We start from the raw sequence: 18,174 nt of genomic DNA, 5'->3' as shown, positions 1-18,174 counted from the left end.
TTGTTATTAGGTAATAGAGAGAGGGCGAGAGAGAATTTCAGTTTAATCACCTAAAAGTCATCAGTTAAAGAATGAAAGTAGTTATAAAAGATAGATTTTTAAAAAATCGTTTTCGTTATAGTTTTAAGAATTTGAATAGATTTTTCAAGAAAGATTTTATCAACAAAAACGAACGTCATAAATTAAAAAAGCTTAAACCATTTCACAATTTAAAACACATGCCAATTTGAAAGCATTTACTTTTAAGGTTAATTAATTGATGTGAAACTTGGGTCTATATTACATTCTATGTTAATAAGTATATAAGTTTTCTAAAGCATGAATGTTAAAAGACAAAATTAAAAAAATTTATATGGTGATCTAAGTTACAACATAATATGGGTCAACTTAGGCCAGCAGTAAAAACTTATTATTTGGCTTATATTAGAGATTGAATAACAAGGCTTAAAAAAAGGTAAACAAAATTTTTCTTTTATTTTTTATTTTAGGAAGTTTATAAATACTAAGTAAAAATCAAACTTATAACATTTATCTTTGTAATTTATGAGAGTACAATAGTTTAAGCAACTATTTACACTGTTCACTAAGAACATTTTTCTTAATGAAACCGCATAAACTTTTTTCCTGTTATGTATTTTAAATATTTTTTTTTATACATATATAACGGCAGGCACTGAACTTTTCGTTCTTCGCCATAGAAGATGCCGGAATTGTTACTCATTAGCGTTACTCAGTGGGCACCTGTGAACCAAAGTCACGGAGGCGAGCAACGTTACACACGCCATACTGCCACAAACCCGTTCATAGGGTGGGCCACATTCACTCATTCACACAACAGAAGACAACACAGAGAGAGAAACATCCATGCCCACAGCGGGATTCGAACCCGCGGCCATTGGATATTTTAAATATAACATTATGGAGTTAAAAAAAGTAATCCTATAACTTGTTACAAAAAAAATTCTATAATAAAATATTTATTAGGCCTATTAGAAAAATGATTTAAAATTAAACATAATATATTTATCCTGCTAAAAAATACTCATAATTTTAAAAAAAAAAATCATGTAAATAAATTTTCAGAGTAACAAAATTAATAAGTTCTTTTAACATCTAGGAAAAAAGCGAAAATAATTCGTTCATTTGCTTTTGAGCAAGTGTCCCTCTAGGCACTACACAGATTTTTGGAATTTGACCCTTGGGGTAACAAGTTAGTTTTGTGGAAAAAATTTTGATGGTTTTTGTAACACCATAGAGGAATCAACAATGAATTTAAATATGTTGAAAAAAAATAAAATGAAAATAAAACAAACAAACCATAAAAGGACCGTTCGAGATTATTTTTAAAAAATGGTTTATAAGGAGCACTACTTAAGAATAAGAGCTTGCTGATTAAAGCTATGGCATGTATAAACTTATGATGAAATTTTCTTAAATATAAATAACGGTTTTTAAACTTTTTTATAAAAGACCATAAATAAAAACGAGGAACTTATGACATGAAAATTGACAACCAAACTCAGAATGGCGTTGCAAAAATCAGCATCCGAAATTCACAAAATAAAAGTAGCCTAAGTCAGGAATTCCCAAACTGGGTTGTGCAAAAGTTTCTCAGGGGATGGGCGAAATTTGATTTTGGAAAATTATTCCATGATTTTACAACTTTACATGTTTTCATAATATTGAGAAAATAGTTGTTACAAGTTAGATAATCACTTTTTGTAACATATAGTGTAAAAATATGGTAAATTGAAAATTGGCACAGATAATAATCCAATTAGATGTGATACTACATAATTATATAAACAACTGCTGATATATTCTTTGCCTATTAATTGTGAAAATGTAATATTACTTTGATTTATTGTGAGGATAGGTAAGATTTAAAGAGTCCATTAATGAAAATGCATAAATAATTTGAAACAGATATAATACACATAAATGATAGCTTTATTAAAGGATTGATGATAGAAAAAAAATTACAATCATGTACTTATAATCTTCAGGATACTTGCAACATAATTTATGACCACAAATTGGTTTCCAAAATTACTGAAAATTATGTCTATAAAAGATATTGAGCAGTTAATGCAATAAACATGACAGGAAAATATTTATAAATGGAGATTCTTGGTCCTTTTACAGCTGAATGCTTGGGTCACATTAAATCACAATTTACAAGAAATTTTGAATTGTTTGGAGAAAAGCATACTTCAAAAATAATATGAAAAGTTAAATCTGATTTACAAACTAAAATATGTTTATTTACAGCTATACACGCTCTAACAATTCCTTTATAAGAGATAGAATATAAGAGCATCTTGTAATCTACAACAAGAAATAATTTTACACTTTCATACAATCTCTGAATTATTACAGCTAGCTATAGCTGCCATATGAGACAAATACTCCAAATTTTACTTCTTTCCCAATAATTTTACCTCCACACAGTTAAAGTTTGAGCAATAGAATAACTCAACTTTCTTAAGTATATACATAAAAAAATAACAGCAATAAAAAGAACGAAATAACAGGAACATTACACTAAGAACAAATTAACAGCCAACATCATAAATGTAGTAACTGATAGTTTAAATGTGGTTTAAACTTCAGAGCTGGACTACTAAATACATTATATTTGATTCTGCACTTATAGCGTCTGATTATTCCTTTTCTTACACACACTAGGGGTAAAATCTCTTTACAAAAGTGCTGAGCATGCATTATTCATCAAGGAATATATTCCTGCTTAATCTAAAATTTTCCAACTACATCACCAGTATGGCTGATCATCAAAATAATTAAAAGATTTTATAAATATTCAACCAACTGTGTGTATATCTTAATTAGTGAATAAGAATGCATTTTAACACTGATTTTCGAAAGATAATAAATAAATAATAATTTTTAAAATAGACCTATTTTACATCCACAAGAAAGAAAAAATTTTGAAGCTTGGAAAATAAAGAATTAGAAATAAATTTCAAAATAAAAGAAATATGAGGGCTTAAAAGAACATTTATTTATTATTAACAGGAAAAAATAATAAAGTACTAATGGTAGTTTTAATAATGAAAAGGCTTAGTTATTTTTATCATGCTGTAAATCTTTAATTGTTTTAAAAAAATCATTCCCACAATAATAACATTCTAAAAGCAATTGTAAAGTGTTTTTTTAAGCAAAGTTTGGAATTAAAAAACAAATTATATATCTTTCTAATCTTGTAATGTTAATAAATTCCTCAAATATGTACTGAACTCAAAACTTAAATCATTACTAGTATAAATATTGTAGTGTAGTTTAAAATTTACGAGGAAAAAAATGAAATCTTAAAAAATTTAGAATTTTTTTGTTTTTATAAAAACTTATTAAGTAAACATCAGCTTTTATGGTGTAAACAAAAAGAAATTTACACAAAAAGAAATTTACAGCTTTTATACTTCGATCCTTTATATTATAGCTTTTATTTTATGGCATGAAATAAACGATAAAATGTAAAGCTTAGAAGTTTACTTTCATAAAAAGCATGAAATGTCAAGTTTTGCCTCTTTTTGTAATGCTTAAGAAAATTTAAAAAGTTAAGTAAAAAGACAAACTGTTGAAAAATTAAAAATCCTTCAGTAGTCATAAAAACTTATAAAGTATTTTTGCATTATATTTTATAACCAAAAAGAACATTGGAATCTTGTTGTTAAGAATGCATCATTCTTACATTACAATTGGTTTCAAACTTTTAGGCACAACATTATCATTGGTTCTACAATAACAAATTGAGGAATAATCATTCAAATTACATATCCATATTTATGCAGTTACCTTTAAAGATAAATTATTAGAATAAAGACAAACTCTGAACAAGTTTGATTCGTTTATTAAGTATTATTTTATAATTTCTATCTGAAATATATACCAATATGCAATAAAACTATTTTTCCAGTTTGTTTTGGCAAAGAGATCAAAGTGGGAAATCAACATATAAATTAAAAAATTAAATATATGATTTTGAAATAAAAAAAACTCTATTCACATATGACAAGTAAGAAAATTCATAGCATGATACAAATAGAAAAAATTATTATTTTAATATAATTACATAAAGATTACAATCACAAAAAATTTCAGAACATAAATTAAAAATAAACTTTTATTAAATAACTTCATAATAGAATAAATATCTCAAGTAGATTATTTTAATTTCTTTTAAGAAAAAATTATTATATTTATCAGTACTATTGATAAAAAGCTAATTAAGTCAAAATCATGACCATGGTGTGGGATATGAGGGTTCAAGATAAGCTCAAAATAGTTGCCAATTTTTCAAATAAAATATTGAAATAAATTATTGAAGGGAATAAAATTTCTTCCCACATAGATTATCATTGAAATCTATTTTGTGATAAAATACACAATATTAAAATGTGGGAAATGTTGTAATAGATAACAAGTATATTTAGAAATATTGTCAACCCCACCTAGTGTGGTAACATATAAACATATATCCCACTGAATGAAATAAACTACTTGAAATTAAAATCTCCCCAAGTACCCTACCATGAGCTCCATGGAATGAAGTTTCATTAGGAAATGTCGTCACGGTAAGCGGGAATTTCTTTCATGGCACCATGAACCTCTTGGAAACTGTTTCTTGGCAAGAAACTCAAATGGTTTTTTTCCTGCCGGTATCTACTAACCAGAATACTCATTCTTGGATGGAATGATGAATTTTGAGTACTAATTATGATATGCAGCTGATAAATGTCTTAATTTTTTTCCTATTACACAAGAGAAGATAATAAATTTCCTGAAAGAAAACATGCCTAAGCAATTTTCAAGATAATTGAAAGAGAAATATTTTGTTTCAGTAGTACCTGTGAAGAACGAAAAGATAATTTAAGAATTAATTAAGAAATTATGGAATAGTTAACTCATATAAATTATACTCACTTGTCTCATGATATATTTGTTCTATTTCTATGTTACAGAACATATTCTCTGGTCAATACCTCTTTTGATATCATTTATTTCTTTTTTTTAACTCTTGATTGATAACATTTTAATTCAACAGCATTTTCACTTTATTCCAAGAAATGCTTCTTTGTACAATACACAAATGGCAGCACATTTGAAAGAATTTGTTACAGGGATGTATTATAAAGAAAAAAATCTATTTACAATAAAAAATATCAATAAGAATAACAGGAAAAGTAATTAGAATAAAAAGGTTTTGAAAATATTTATGAAATAAATATTTATTTCTTCGTTTACTAATTTTAAAACATTTTATTCTCCTTCTTCCACTGAAATATATAATATAAAAGCTGTGAAAGTAGCTGCTTGAACTATGCTTTTATAAGTATTCTATACGTAAAATGACTTCTCAAATCACGAGAAATTTTTTACAAAAATCTCTAAATTAATGTAGTTTCATGTGAAGACATTTAACTATCAGTAAAAACAGTCACTTTAATAATGTAACAAAGGATACAAAGTAATAAGTAAAGTAGTAACTTAAGTCATACCCAATGAACTTTTCTGAAATTCAATTAATTAGTTTCTAAAAGACCAGTAATTAATTTCTATTTTTGGTACAAAATTTTGTATCTCACTTCATTAAAATATATGCATTATTTTAAAAGCTGCACTTTTAAAAAAAAATTATTTTATTAAGAAAATAATAAAACATATTTAAGAATGTATCTAAAATATTTATTAATGAAAAAATGGTTTTATTATAAGAATTATACAAGATAAATTATATTATAGATTTTAATAAAAAAAATATGTGTTTATGTATATATATCTGCATATATATAGTTATATGTATGTATATATATATGTATATATATANTCAGATAGTGGGTCGAGTTTAGTGTCATATAAAAAAAATCAAAATATATATACACTCACATATAAAGAGAGAGAGAGATTAAAGAATAATTTTAAGTATTTACAACAACAAAAAATTTAAAAATTTCAGTCTTATGAAAGCAAGAAAATTATAAAAAAAGAATAAATCAGTTTCGTTTCGTTCATGCTAATGTTGCCACACTTAAAAAGAAAATCCTAAGTAAATTGGGTGATTGGTTAAGGTTTAGCCACGCCCTTAGAATAAGTTATCATGGAATGTCTGATACTAAGTGGGCGTTCATGGTATGATATTGAACGTTCATGGAACCAAATATTCCCAGTTTTACTTTCCAGCCAAAAATCATTCCATTCCTAGTAGCTCATGATAGGGCCCCATATATGTTATACCAAGATAAATGATTCCAAGATGTTGCCCATAGATGTTGTATCCCATATATAACATTAACAAGTTAATAAGAGAGTTTTATCGAATAATTTAATACTAGTCAGTTTAGCAATAGAAAAAATCTTTTTAAATGGGATGTACACACTATTTTCTAAGTCTGTTAGGGATCTAATGCATTTTTCCATTTTTTTCTTTACTTAGTTCTTAAAAAGTTAATTATTTGCAATTACAATAATTGCTTTTTTTAATTGACATTGATAATTAATAAGTCATTAATGCAGGTATTAACAATGCAGTAAAACAGATAATGTTTTTCCACATATATCGAGAGTCAATTTAATTTTTAAAAAAATAGATTGTAGAACAAGAACAGTAAAAGAAAACTGTCAGTATCTTTCTTTCAAAACAAATGGTAGAAAAAAAATGCTGAAATTAGTAATAAGCTTTTAAAAGTTCATTAAATTAAGGGATGTGATATAAGTTAATTAATTAAAATATTGAATGTGTAAAAAAATGTATAAATATAATTGAAACAAAATGCTAAAGAACAAATTAAATTTTCAATTTTCTAAGAATACTTATATGCTACATATACAAGTAATTAGATTTATTTCTCATTGATCTTTTGGAGATTGCTTGTAAATGGCACTTGTACTAAAGATAAAATTCCTTTAAAGATAGGTAAGGTACAACAATACCTTGAAAATTGTCCTCTTGACAATAGCAAAGTACAAGCTCTACTTTTAACAGATTATTCCTAAAATGTCCCCCTTTCTATTTGAGAAAGCAGATTATAAACTTTATCAAAAAATAAGCAAATTAACAAAGTGTTCTGATATGTAATAATAGAACAAAAACTAATTTTAAAAAATATCTGCATAATTTTGTTTAAAAAATGGATGTAGAATTCTTTTGTTTTTCCTAAATTTTGAAAATGGAATAACTGTGTTTCTTTTATTTTAAAAAACAACGTGACCTTTTAAAAGAAAATAAATTTAACTATTCAATTCTGTGGAGATAAAGAAATCTTTTCCTGTCCTAAAAGTATAATTATTTTTTAAGCTTCCATGTCTCATAAAGGTTAAAAATAATTCTGTTCCTTAAAAAATAGTTATGATTTATAAAACTGTTATACTGTTTTATAAAGCATACTTGGAAATCACTAATTTAACTTTTGATAACACTGTTACAAACTTAATAAAAAAAAGAGTTAGGCATCAAATAGTTTCATAAATATGAACTATATCCTAATTTAAAAACCTACTTCAAATTAAATAGATTTACAATGTAATGAATGTAAAAAGGATTACAATTAATTATTATAAATTTATGCCATAAATTTCAGGTTCACATTTTTTTGTAAGAATCAAGTAGGTTGAATAAAAAAGGAATAAAAGTAAAAAAAAAAAAAATTTAATAATATTAATTATAAATTATATTTAATGTGGATATGGTTTAGGCAATGCTCTCAATTGTTTTGAAAGATTTTCAAATCAATAAGTTGAAAATACAAATTAAGATTTTAATAAGCATTTTATTAAACTATATATAATGGACAGAAATATTACTTTACTTATATTATTTTTTTCTAGGGTATTTTATAACAAAAACATGCATCAACTAACTAATCTACACTTGTCTCAAATTTATTTTATGAATAATCCCAAACAAAATTGGAGTATGACATATAAAATGAATATATTAGCATTTTTTTTCCTCATTTTAGGGCATTACACTAGCTAGTTTCAACTAGATTTCACATTATATCTACACTAATTTCTACAGCTAAAAAAATTTATACTTCAATTAAAATGTAGAATTATTCAACAATTTTCTCATCCATAAATGATATTCTGAACTTAAAAAACAACAAATGCATAGCTAAAAACATATTATAAATTATTAAATAAAACTATATAACAAGTATATTATTGCACAAAAAATAATATAATGATAGATAGATATTAAAACAGAACTAAATTTTATTCATAAAAATGGCAGTTTTGAATTTTAAAAATTGTAATAAAAAGATATTATTAACTTACACTCAACAAATAAATAAATTATATATAATAGCTCAAAGGAAAACATAAATATCAGATCTCAGAATAAATAAGATACACAAAACAATGATAAACATTTATTTAATTTAAACAAAAACACAACAATTTCCATATTTAACTAAGTTTTCCAGTCTTTTACTGTACTCCACATATAAAAAGATATTTTATTTTCTAGATTTCGGTCTTAGAAGCAACTACTGCTAAATGTATAAAGATGCACCAAGTATAAAATTGAAAATAGTATCACAAACTTTATACAAATGTTTGGGCTTTTTATCCATTGCCACATTTTATTTAAATTATCTCAGAATAAACAATAGATTTCCCTTTCTGGCACCATTAATGACTATTTCAATTTAAACTACAGTTTTAAGATCACAGCAATCATAACATTTTTATTTTTATATGTTTACAAATTAGATAAAAAACCTCAATCCACAAACAGCTAAAAATTTTTCAATAAATAATTCTGAGTCTAAGACGGCTATGTGTGCAGCCCGGCCGATCAGAGAATTCGCACTACTAGGCAGAGCATGATGGACATCATACCTTAGAAGGGCAATATCTGGATTTTGGATGATTGGCTGCATAAGGTTGGTTACCATTTCTCGATAAACCACACCTGCAATATATAATGCAATATATAACTAGGTATTAAAAGAACACAAATTAATACATTTAATTTAGAAGTACATTTTGCTTTAAGAAGTTTCAATAAAATATTTGATCCTAAGAGTTTCATTTTTACAATGTTTGTTAGAAATTATTTTCTGAATGTTTGACTACGGCAAAGAATTAAAAAGTCTAACAGAAAAACGTGTATAATAATTAGAATCAAATCTTAAATGCATCTTTTCAAAACAAAATAGTAGAATAATTACAATAAGAGCAAAATATTTCTTCATTTGTCTCAACTGAAAATCAAAATCTATACATAAAAAATTTAGACATTTTTTAATTCTGATGTACTTACTAAGCAAAGTATAGACAATTTTATATTATAGTTTTTATTTCATGTTTAATTTTTAACAGAATGTTCAAAAAGTATGGAAACTGTCATATCTACAAAACTATGCATTGGATCTAATAAATCTTAGAATGCACAAGTAAAATTTATTCAAAAGATGCATGCAATGACCCCAAACTCAACTCAACTCAATTTCACTCACAAGGAAAAGGGTGGGAATGACTTCAAAATATCAACTATAAACATCCAGATAGAAATTTTACAGAAAAATACATCAATTTGACTACAGGTTATTGTATTTTTATTCATGGATGCACTGTAATCCTAAAATGAAGATGAAACACGAATAATTTAAAATGAAAACAGCTAAAGAAATGCCTGTCAGATAGAAGAAATAAAAATAGAGAAGTCTAATCATTTGAAAAACCTATCTAATTTTGCTGAAAGTGTCAATTTGGCCCCAACCCCTGAGAATCACTTTAACCTCAGATAGTGGGTCGAGTTTAGTGTCATATAAAAAAAATCAAACAATTCGTCTATTTTTTTTTTTTTTTTTTTAATTTCTCAAGATATGTGTAATTCAATGTATCTTCATCTGAAACAATTGAGCGCCATTTTTATATTATAAGTGCCATCTAAGAACCAAAATGCAACTACCTTTAATTCAAACTGGGATTCTTTTCTTAGAAAACTTAAATCTGCCATAAAAAATAGGGATAAATATTTTAAATTTAACTTGCTCCTCTCTCTTCCAAGGGGTGAGATTGGGAGTTGAGTTGGGTATCCATGAAAACTTTTAAAAATATTATTATACACTTGCAGTTTTAGATTTTTTGACAGATGCATATTTCTTGAGATAATTGAACAATCCTAATAATTGAATATCCCTATCTTTAAAAAGAAATTAAAAAGTACTTAAATTTTATGAAAAAAAAGTTAAAGATAAAAAAGAAGCTAATCTGATTTGAACTTTTAAATGTATTTCACAGGAAACTAATCCTTACAATTTTTATACAAATTATTTCACATTTTGACCAGTAGCTCAAATTTTTGATCTTGGTAGTACAACTATATAAGATCAGGTGGGGTAAAGTGGGTATTAAGTCTATCTTTTTTAAAAGAAGGCTCTAAAACCAAACCATTAAATTTATTTTACCCAAAATTTTGATGCATTTCATAAACACTGGATTCACATAAATTAAATATGAAACATAACTTACCAACTTCGTTTGTTTGTATTTTTACAGTAATGCATTCAAAAGAGCATGTTTTGATAGACCCATTATGTATCATGATTATATTTAAAAAACTAAATGCCAAAAAATATTTTTCTGTCATATTATTAGAGTTAATGTTCATGGTTAGCAAAGTTAGGTTTCACTTCAGATGCCGTATTATTTGCTGAACTCAACATAATTTCATGAAAAAACAAGAATATTGTAACAGTTTTTGGCTTATTTGAAATATAAATTTGAGTGTAAAAATTAATATCTATAGTGATAATTTAAAGTGCTTTTACTATGGATAGCAGACATGTATTTTTATTCTATTTAGTTATTTTGACAAAGTTGTTTTATTTTCCATGAAAAAACTGCCATATGAAGGCAAAAACTTGTGTGAAAAGTAAAACTCATCTATATCTTTAGATATGCTTGCTAAGTAGTATCATTATGCTATTTTGGTCATCTTTTTAATTGACATTGTAATCTAATTGTCTAATCAATTGACAATCTAATTTTATAATATGTCTGTAATATTGTTATTTCCCCCTATCTCTCTTCTCTTCAAAACAATAAAATTTAAAAGAAAATTTGTTTTCAGTGTTAAAATTAGGGGCTATAATCAAACAAGCTAATTATTTTTTAGCTATTTCATTATAAAATATTAGATGCTTACTAAAGCTAACACAGAAGTAAAAGAAATATCCCTATCTTACAACATTTAGCTAAGCATAACCATATACCCACTTACCCCACCTTAGAAAACAATTCATAATAAATATAATTTTGAAATTTACACTTAAATTTCTATGTAGATCTGTCCTTTGGATATCCCTCTACCAGTTTGAACTAAAAGTTAGATTTTGCTAGTTTTTAATAATATTACAAGAAAGTTCATTAATATCTTAAACTAACATACTGCATAAGTTGATCAAAACAGTTTGTGGACATCAAATTTTTTATCAGCTTCTAAAACATAAATAAAAATGCTTGCCACAATCCTAGTAAATGTCTCTAAAAATATTAAATGAGTTATCTCAATTAAAAAGGAGAAAATAAATGTTTTTGTAACATATCCTCACTTTATCCCACCTAACCCTATAAATTGTAGAAACCTTTTTTTATAATTGTAGTAAAAGAAAATTTCATACTTTAATACACCATAGCAAAAGAAAATTTTAAAAATTTCAAATACTATTGCATTAATCAATATCCTATTTGATCTTCTAAGGCTAGATCAAAATTTCAAGATGACCAGATTCGTCCTCAAATATTTAAAAACATGTGCCCTCAAAAAGATTACAAAAAAAAAACATTGTATTTGCACAAAATTCTTCAATCCATATACCAATTTGTAGCCCAGGACTGCAACAGATAGGCTATACAAAATGGACAGAACAACGCTGTGCACTTTCGCAGATAAGACATACAATAAATATTTTCTTGAGAGAAAACAACTTAGGTATGCTATTCACAGATGTAATGCATATATTTAAAAAAAAAAAATCAAAAGATTTATCAGAAATTTACTACTTTGTGAGGAAGATTTTAAATGGTAAGGGCAATTTTTAATTAATAAAGAAGTAATAAATCTTGCAAATAAACATATGAAAATGGTATTCTATATTTAACTTTTTATTTATTTATTTAATCTCAAAACACTTTTTCATAATTTTTAAAACTTAAATAAAAATCTGACAAATAAACAAAATTATTCAAAATTCTTCCTCTTTTATTTAAAACAAAAAAATATGTATTTCCTAAGTTATAACTTACATAAAATAAATAAGTGTTATTAATTTGACAAGTTTGAAAGCATCCAATTTATTGATGTTTAAAAATTAACACTCAATTTAAATTGTCTTGTCAGATAAAAGTAAGTAGATTATGCAATCCTGAATATCAAAAAAGAACAATATACTAAAGACAGACAAAGTACTGAATAGTCTTATGTTATAGGAATTAAGAAACTAAATATTAAAAAAAAACTGATTTTTGTTATGTTTTCATTTATTAAAATTATGACCTGCAGATAGCACTAAAGCAAATGTATAAATTTAAAATGAAAATATCCTGGATCTTTTGTCCTCTATGTTTTGTCTGTCTGTGCTATGGTAGATTTGATATTCATTAATTTATTTTTGTAAAACAAATAATTAATATTGAAGATAAGCTATTTAAGTTTGGAACTTGCAATCTTAGGTTTCCTACTCCATTTGTTTTCTTCACTATATATATACAGTCGAACCTCGCTAACTCGAACCTCGATTTCACGAATTTTTCGGTATCTCAAAGGAAAAAAAATTCCCTTCAAATTTCCTATACACTCAATGTTAAAAAAAAACTTTATTTCATTTTTTTTTCTAATCCCTCGATAACTTCCATAATAGTTTAGATTTCTTCATAAATAGTGTAGATTTTTTTTTCTGAAAATAAAAAATTATTCCAAAAAAAATGAAACATTTTAAGAATAGAAAACCAATTTTCATAATGATAAACTTTTTTAAAAAAAATGGACATAAAGATGTCAGTGCATGGAATGATGTGTCTCTCTCTACGATAATGAATGGCTTCAAGAAGGCTGGATTCATTAAAGATCACGACAGTAGCCAAACAATCAATATGGTTAATTCTGCTGAAAACTACATGAAAATGATTGGGACAGATTGACCGGACTCATGAAACTTGACGAATTGGAATTTCATAACTTTGTAAACGTAGATGATGCAGTAGCAGTGTGTGGTCAGTGGCATGACAATGATATCATCGCTCAAACGAAAGCTTCTTGCAAACTATCAGAAGAAGAGGATGAGGAAATCGAAGATTTACCGCCCAATGTTACTAACAAACAAGCACTTTCTGCAGTGGACACTGTAAGGAGATTTATTTGAGAGGCAACCAAATATGTCAGAGGAGTCATTTAAAGTTTTAGTCCACTTAGAAAGTGTTACAGACAAACTTTCTCACACATCTCTAAAGCAAACAACAATTGAATGTTTTTCTAAATGAAAGTGTAAAAAGTGTTTTTAGAATACATATGGAATAGTAAATAAGGCATGTAAAGAGCATTTTTCTTTATTCTATTATCGATAACATGCGATTTTAGATAATTCGTATTTTCGGTATCTCAAATTTTTTCTCCTCTCCCTTCAAGTTCGAGATATCAAGGTTTGACTATATGTGTGTATATATATATCAAAATATTTCACAAAAAAGTGAAATTTTTAAACTTGTAAACCTGTGATATTTATTTTACGACGATTAATTTTAAATCTGTATGAATATATGAATATGAATCACATGCATGATTTTAAATTGAGAGAATATGAACCCCGATATGAGGCTTTTAAATCATGTGAATATGAAACTCTATATTGAATTTAAAAAAATGTGAAAATACAAATCGTGATGCGTAATTTTTAGATCATGTATATACGAATCATGATGCATAATTTTTAAATCGAGCAAATACGAATCCCAATGTCTAATTTTTAAAGCACTATAAATACGAAAATTGATGTTCAATATTACAACTGCAAAAATGAATTACGACATTGGATTTTAATAAATAAATATTTACAAAATTAATTGAATGAGCAAATAAATATTTTCACTGCAAATCCACCTCTATTTTGTTTTTTGTTTTTTTTTTTTTTTTTGCTTTCACGCCAGAAAACAGGAAGCAGCGACGTCTGAATAACGAAAATACGAGCTATACAAAGGACTAATAAAAATACGGAAAATCTTATTTTCTGTGCATATAAGCGGAGAAAATAACTATAATAAGAAAAAATGCGGAAGGGTTAGCAGCTAGGACATAGTTTGAATTTTCTGCTTATCTTTGAAAATCGTAAATAAATATAATTACTTTATTTCAATGACTAAATTTTCAAAAAAAATTATATATTTATAAAAAAAAATATATACTTTTAGAGAATCGGAGCTTTTGATAAACAGGCTGAAATTTGCGAGACAAAAGCAAAAAAAAATTTCATCCCTGTATAAAGTTTTATCTCAAGAAAATGATTTTTAAAGAAAGTTCAGAGGGAGGAATAAGGACTTCCAATACTTTCACTCCGCAGAAAATTAAATTCCTCATAAAATATTTTAACTTGTGCAAAAAAATTTCCACGGAAATTAGCGGAAAAAATGCAAAAATCTGATAAAAAACGGAAATCTTCGAATCTGAGGAAGAATCACATCCCTGTATTATGAATGATATTCTATACGTTTTTCTAATAAATAAAAAATTGTCAATAGTAAACTATTTTATTTAAATAAAGGGGAATGTGACACAGATATATAACTTAATGAAAATCAATTATCTCAAAGCTTAAATTGTCAATAAAGAATGCACTTTTGTTTACTTCGAACACAAAATGCTCCGAAATCTATGGCTAAGTTTACTATTTCTAAATGATATTAAATACAGCAAATTAATATTAGCCATATTTTTCTTGTATTTAAAAAAAGTGCAAAACTCTCAAAGTATCTATACGTACCACATACGATTTTTCTATTCACCACTGGTAAGAAACTGCTCATTTAGCAAAGATTGGTTCAAAATAACAGAAATATATAATGTTTATATTTTTTAGAATTACAAATGCAATTTTTATTATCTAAAGATTTTAAGAGAATGTGATTTACATAACAGGAATGAAATCATGTATAAATATGAAATATTAAAAAAAAATTCCGTAAAAAGTTTAGAAAAGGGCAAAACATATTGCTCGAACATGCTTGAGAAGTAAATAAAATATTCACTATTAACCCCTTAACTGCCGCGAGCCTATATGTATACGTCTCGGCCAGACGATGCGTTAACTGCCGCAGGCATATATATACGCTTTCCCAAAGTACGATGTTTTGCATTGCGCTGCTATAAATGGAACTACACTCCCGACTTCTAAATGCAGTAAAATGACCTTGAAAATGTTTGCAACGAATGTATTATCAATTTCGGAGCAGGTGGAAGGGGAAATGGGAAAGGGATGTGTTAGAAAAGTGATATCATCGTATTTATTGCTTGTGTTTTTCTATTTGAGTGAGGTCAGGTTTATTCTTCTTTCGGTTTCGTTTCTCGTGTATATTCGTCGTGAATCCCGCAATCAGTGCAATGAATGAGACGTTGGTTTATGTGTCCAACCATGTTTCAGGATTTATCATACAACAGCTAAGTTTTAGCATCTTTTATATTGTATTTTTATTCTTTAGTTTAAGTTTTTTATTTTCTATTTTTCCTTTTTCTTCTCTTGTGAAAGTGAACTGTTTTTAAATTGCAAAGCGTGCATCTTTTCCCCCACCAAAACATCGCGTAACAAAGCGCACTTGAGTGAAAAATGGTGGCACTGGGGAGAGAATCACGTAAATTTTACTTGGCAGGTAAGGGGTTAAGTAAAAAATTCAAAATTTTAAAATTCACAATGAAAACCACTTTTACTTTTGATCAAACTTTAATTTAAAGCTACCAAGTTTTTATGTTATATCTCCATAAAATACAAACATGCAAATGCGAAATAGGTTCCAAATACCTTGTAAGGACGTATCTTTAAGGGCAGGTTTGCAGAGTTCGATTCGAGCAGAATGTAGAGGTACGTAACGATCTTGGGAAGACCCGAATAATAATATATTGCGAAAATGCTCCAAACCTTCAATAAAAATTAAAATAAATTTAGAAATATCCTTGATATTGTGAGAAACTAAATTTTGAATTGTAAAAAATATCACCTGATTTCTGACTCAGTTTATACAAAAATGTTTGACGAAGATCTGAAGCATCTTTCATAGCCAATTGTAGTAATGAACCAGACTTCTTCCACTTCTGCATAAACCACATACCTAAAATGTTGTAAAAGAGACTAGATAAAGGATAATATTTTTAAAAAACTAGAGCATGATATATTATACTATTAGAGAAATAACTTTATATTACATAGACTTAGAGCATTGTAATTTTTAGCTTACCCATATTAACCAAACCACTACTATTATATAATGTTCCTAAATGAGGACCAGACAAAGATAGGAATGTGTGTAGTTTACAAAGATATGGCTTCATTTCTGGTCTTGTTATGGCAGATCTGATTATTATATTTCCCAAGGAATGCCCAATGAAACTGAAAAGCAATGCAATAATATGTTAGCCATCTAGTAAAGGGTGTTAGGAACAATTTCTCTAAATTTATGGGCTAAGAATTAACAGATGTTAACCAAGAAAAACTTTTTAACTTCACAGAATTAATTCTTACCTGATTTTAACAGGTTTTAAACCATACACTTCTATGTAATAAGTTATTTCAGAAACTAATCGATCAGTCATTGTATCAAAATCATCAAATGTTTCACCCTAAAAAACAAAACAAGTAAAAAATTTCAAATACAACTTAATATAGCACAAGGTGCATAGTCAAATTATTCAACAAAAAATAAACACCTTTTAAGCACTTTTCAAGCATTCAAAAAATATTTTTAAGCACTTAAAAAACTATCATAACTACGCAGGGTTGGAAAGTTCTTGACAATTAACGGTTTTATCTTGTTTTAACCTTGATGTCAAAAAAAAAAACATTCTGGCATTGTTTTTGACAATTGTCAAAAACCATGAAATTTTGGATCATGTGAAACAAATTTTTTTCTTCATACGCTACGGATTGACAATACGCTATGTTGAAATAGATTGGGGTTGAATTAATTGTGAAAACGTTCAAAGAAAAAATGTTAACTGCTTCTTTAGCATAATTCGAAGCAAAGATCAACATAGTAAAGAAAAATCTCATTTTGAAAAAGGGAAAAATAAGCACTTTTGAAAAATACCCAATGAAAAAAGCAGCTTTAAGGGCTTTTAAAAAACAAAAATCGAAAATAAGCACGTTTTAAAAACACTACGCACCCTGTAGCAGCTTTTAAAAATTCATTAATTTATTTTCAGATTATAGGTGAACAATTCGTCTGAACAAAAACTTATGTTTATTGTTTGCAACTGATTTGTGAATTAAAAAACGGTTTATTAATTAAGAAAAAGGACTTCTTATAAAAAAATTGCCAATAGTTTGTGAATTAAAAACAATAACAATTTAGAAAGTATGCAGTAACTTATTATTTTACATTAAATAATGATAAGTCAAGTGTAATACATAATGTATTTAATGTGAAAAAGATAAGAGATTTGAAATAAATTTAAGGCTCAAATGAAATTTAAATTTTTTATAAAACTATGATGTACAAATGTTATGTCTATAATAACAAAGATATCTTACAAAAAAAAAGTTTAAAGGTCTAACGTTAATATCAAATTGACAAAAATATGTAGTTAATATTTAGAGGATTCAATTTAATAGGAATAACTCCTAAATATATGCTTTCTTCAAAAATAAAAGAAAGATTAAAAGAAATAGCATGGAACAGTTACATTAACAATAAACTGGAGAAATTTATGGAAACTATTGGTAGATATTCCTAAATAAAGTCAAGAAGTCATTGCAATAAGACAAATTACAAAATTAATTCATGAATTTTTTATTTGAATGTGTAGCTAGAAAAATTCGATACAACGCATGACAAGCACATGCTACAGAATATTTTTACTAGGCACCAATTATTTCGCATTCAATTCAATTAACATTCTGCTTATGGCTGGAACAACGGGTGAGCCCAAAAAACATGCTTTAG

The 18,174-nt window shown here is 26.5% G+C and overlaps 1 protein-coding gene across 1 annotated transcript in view; it reads right to left on the bottom strand.

Moving 5' to 3' along the window:
- Positions 1–7,767: 7,767 nt before the first annotated feature.
- Positions 7,768–18,174, bottom strand: part of LOC107443689 (protein FAM135A) — a gene marked incomplete in the record, with an annotated part of 48,106 nt that continues 37,699 nt past the window's right edge. The window contains 5 exon segments of the mRNA XM_071187241.1: positions 7,768–8,938; positions 16,038–16,154; positions 16,234–16,344; positions 16,471–16,622; positions 16,755–16,852. Of these exon segments, the coding sequence (XP_071043342.1) occupies positions 8,733–8,938; positions 16,038–16,154; positions 16,234–16,344; positions 16,471–16,622; positions 16,755–16,852 (684 nt within the window).

The sequence above is a fragment of the Parasteatoda tepidariorum genome, chromosome X1 (genome assembly GCF_043381705.1).
Source record: "Parasteatoda tepidariorum isolate YZ-2023 chromosome X1, CAS_Ptep_4.0, whole genome shotgun sequence".
In the NCBI taxonomy this organism is placed as follows: Eukaryota; Metazoa; Arthropoda; class Arachnida; order Araneae; family Theridiidae; genus Parasteatoda; species Parasteatoda tepidariorum.
Note: the sequence above shows the minus strand (reverse complement) of the source record. Positions and strands in the feature narration are given on the sequence as shown.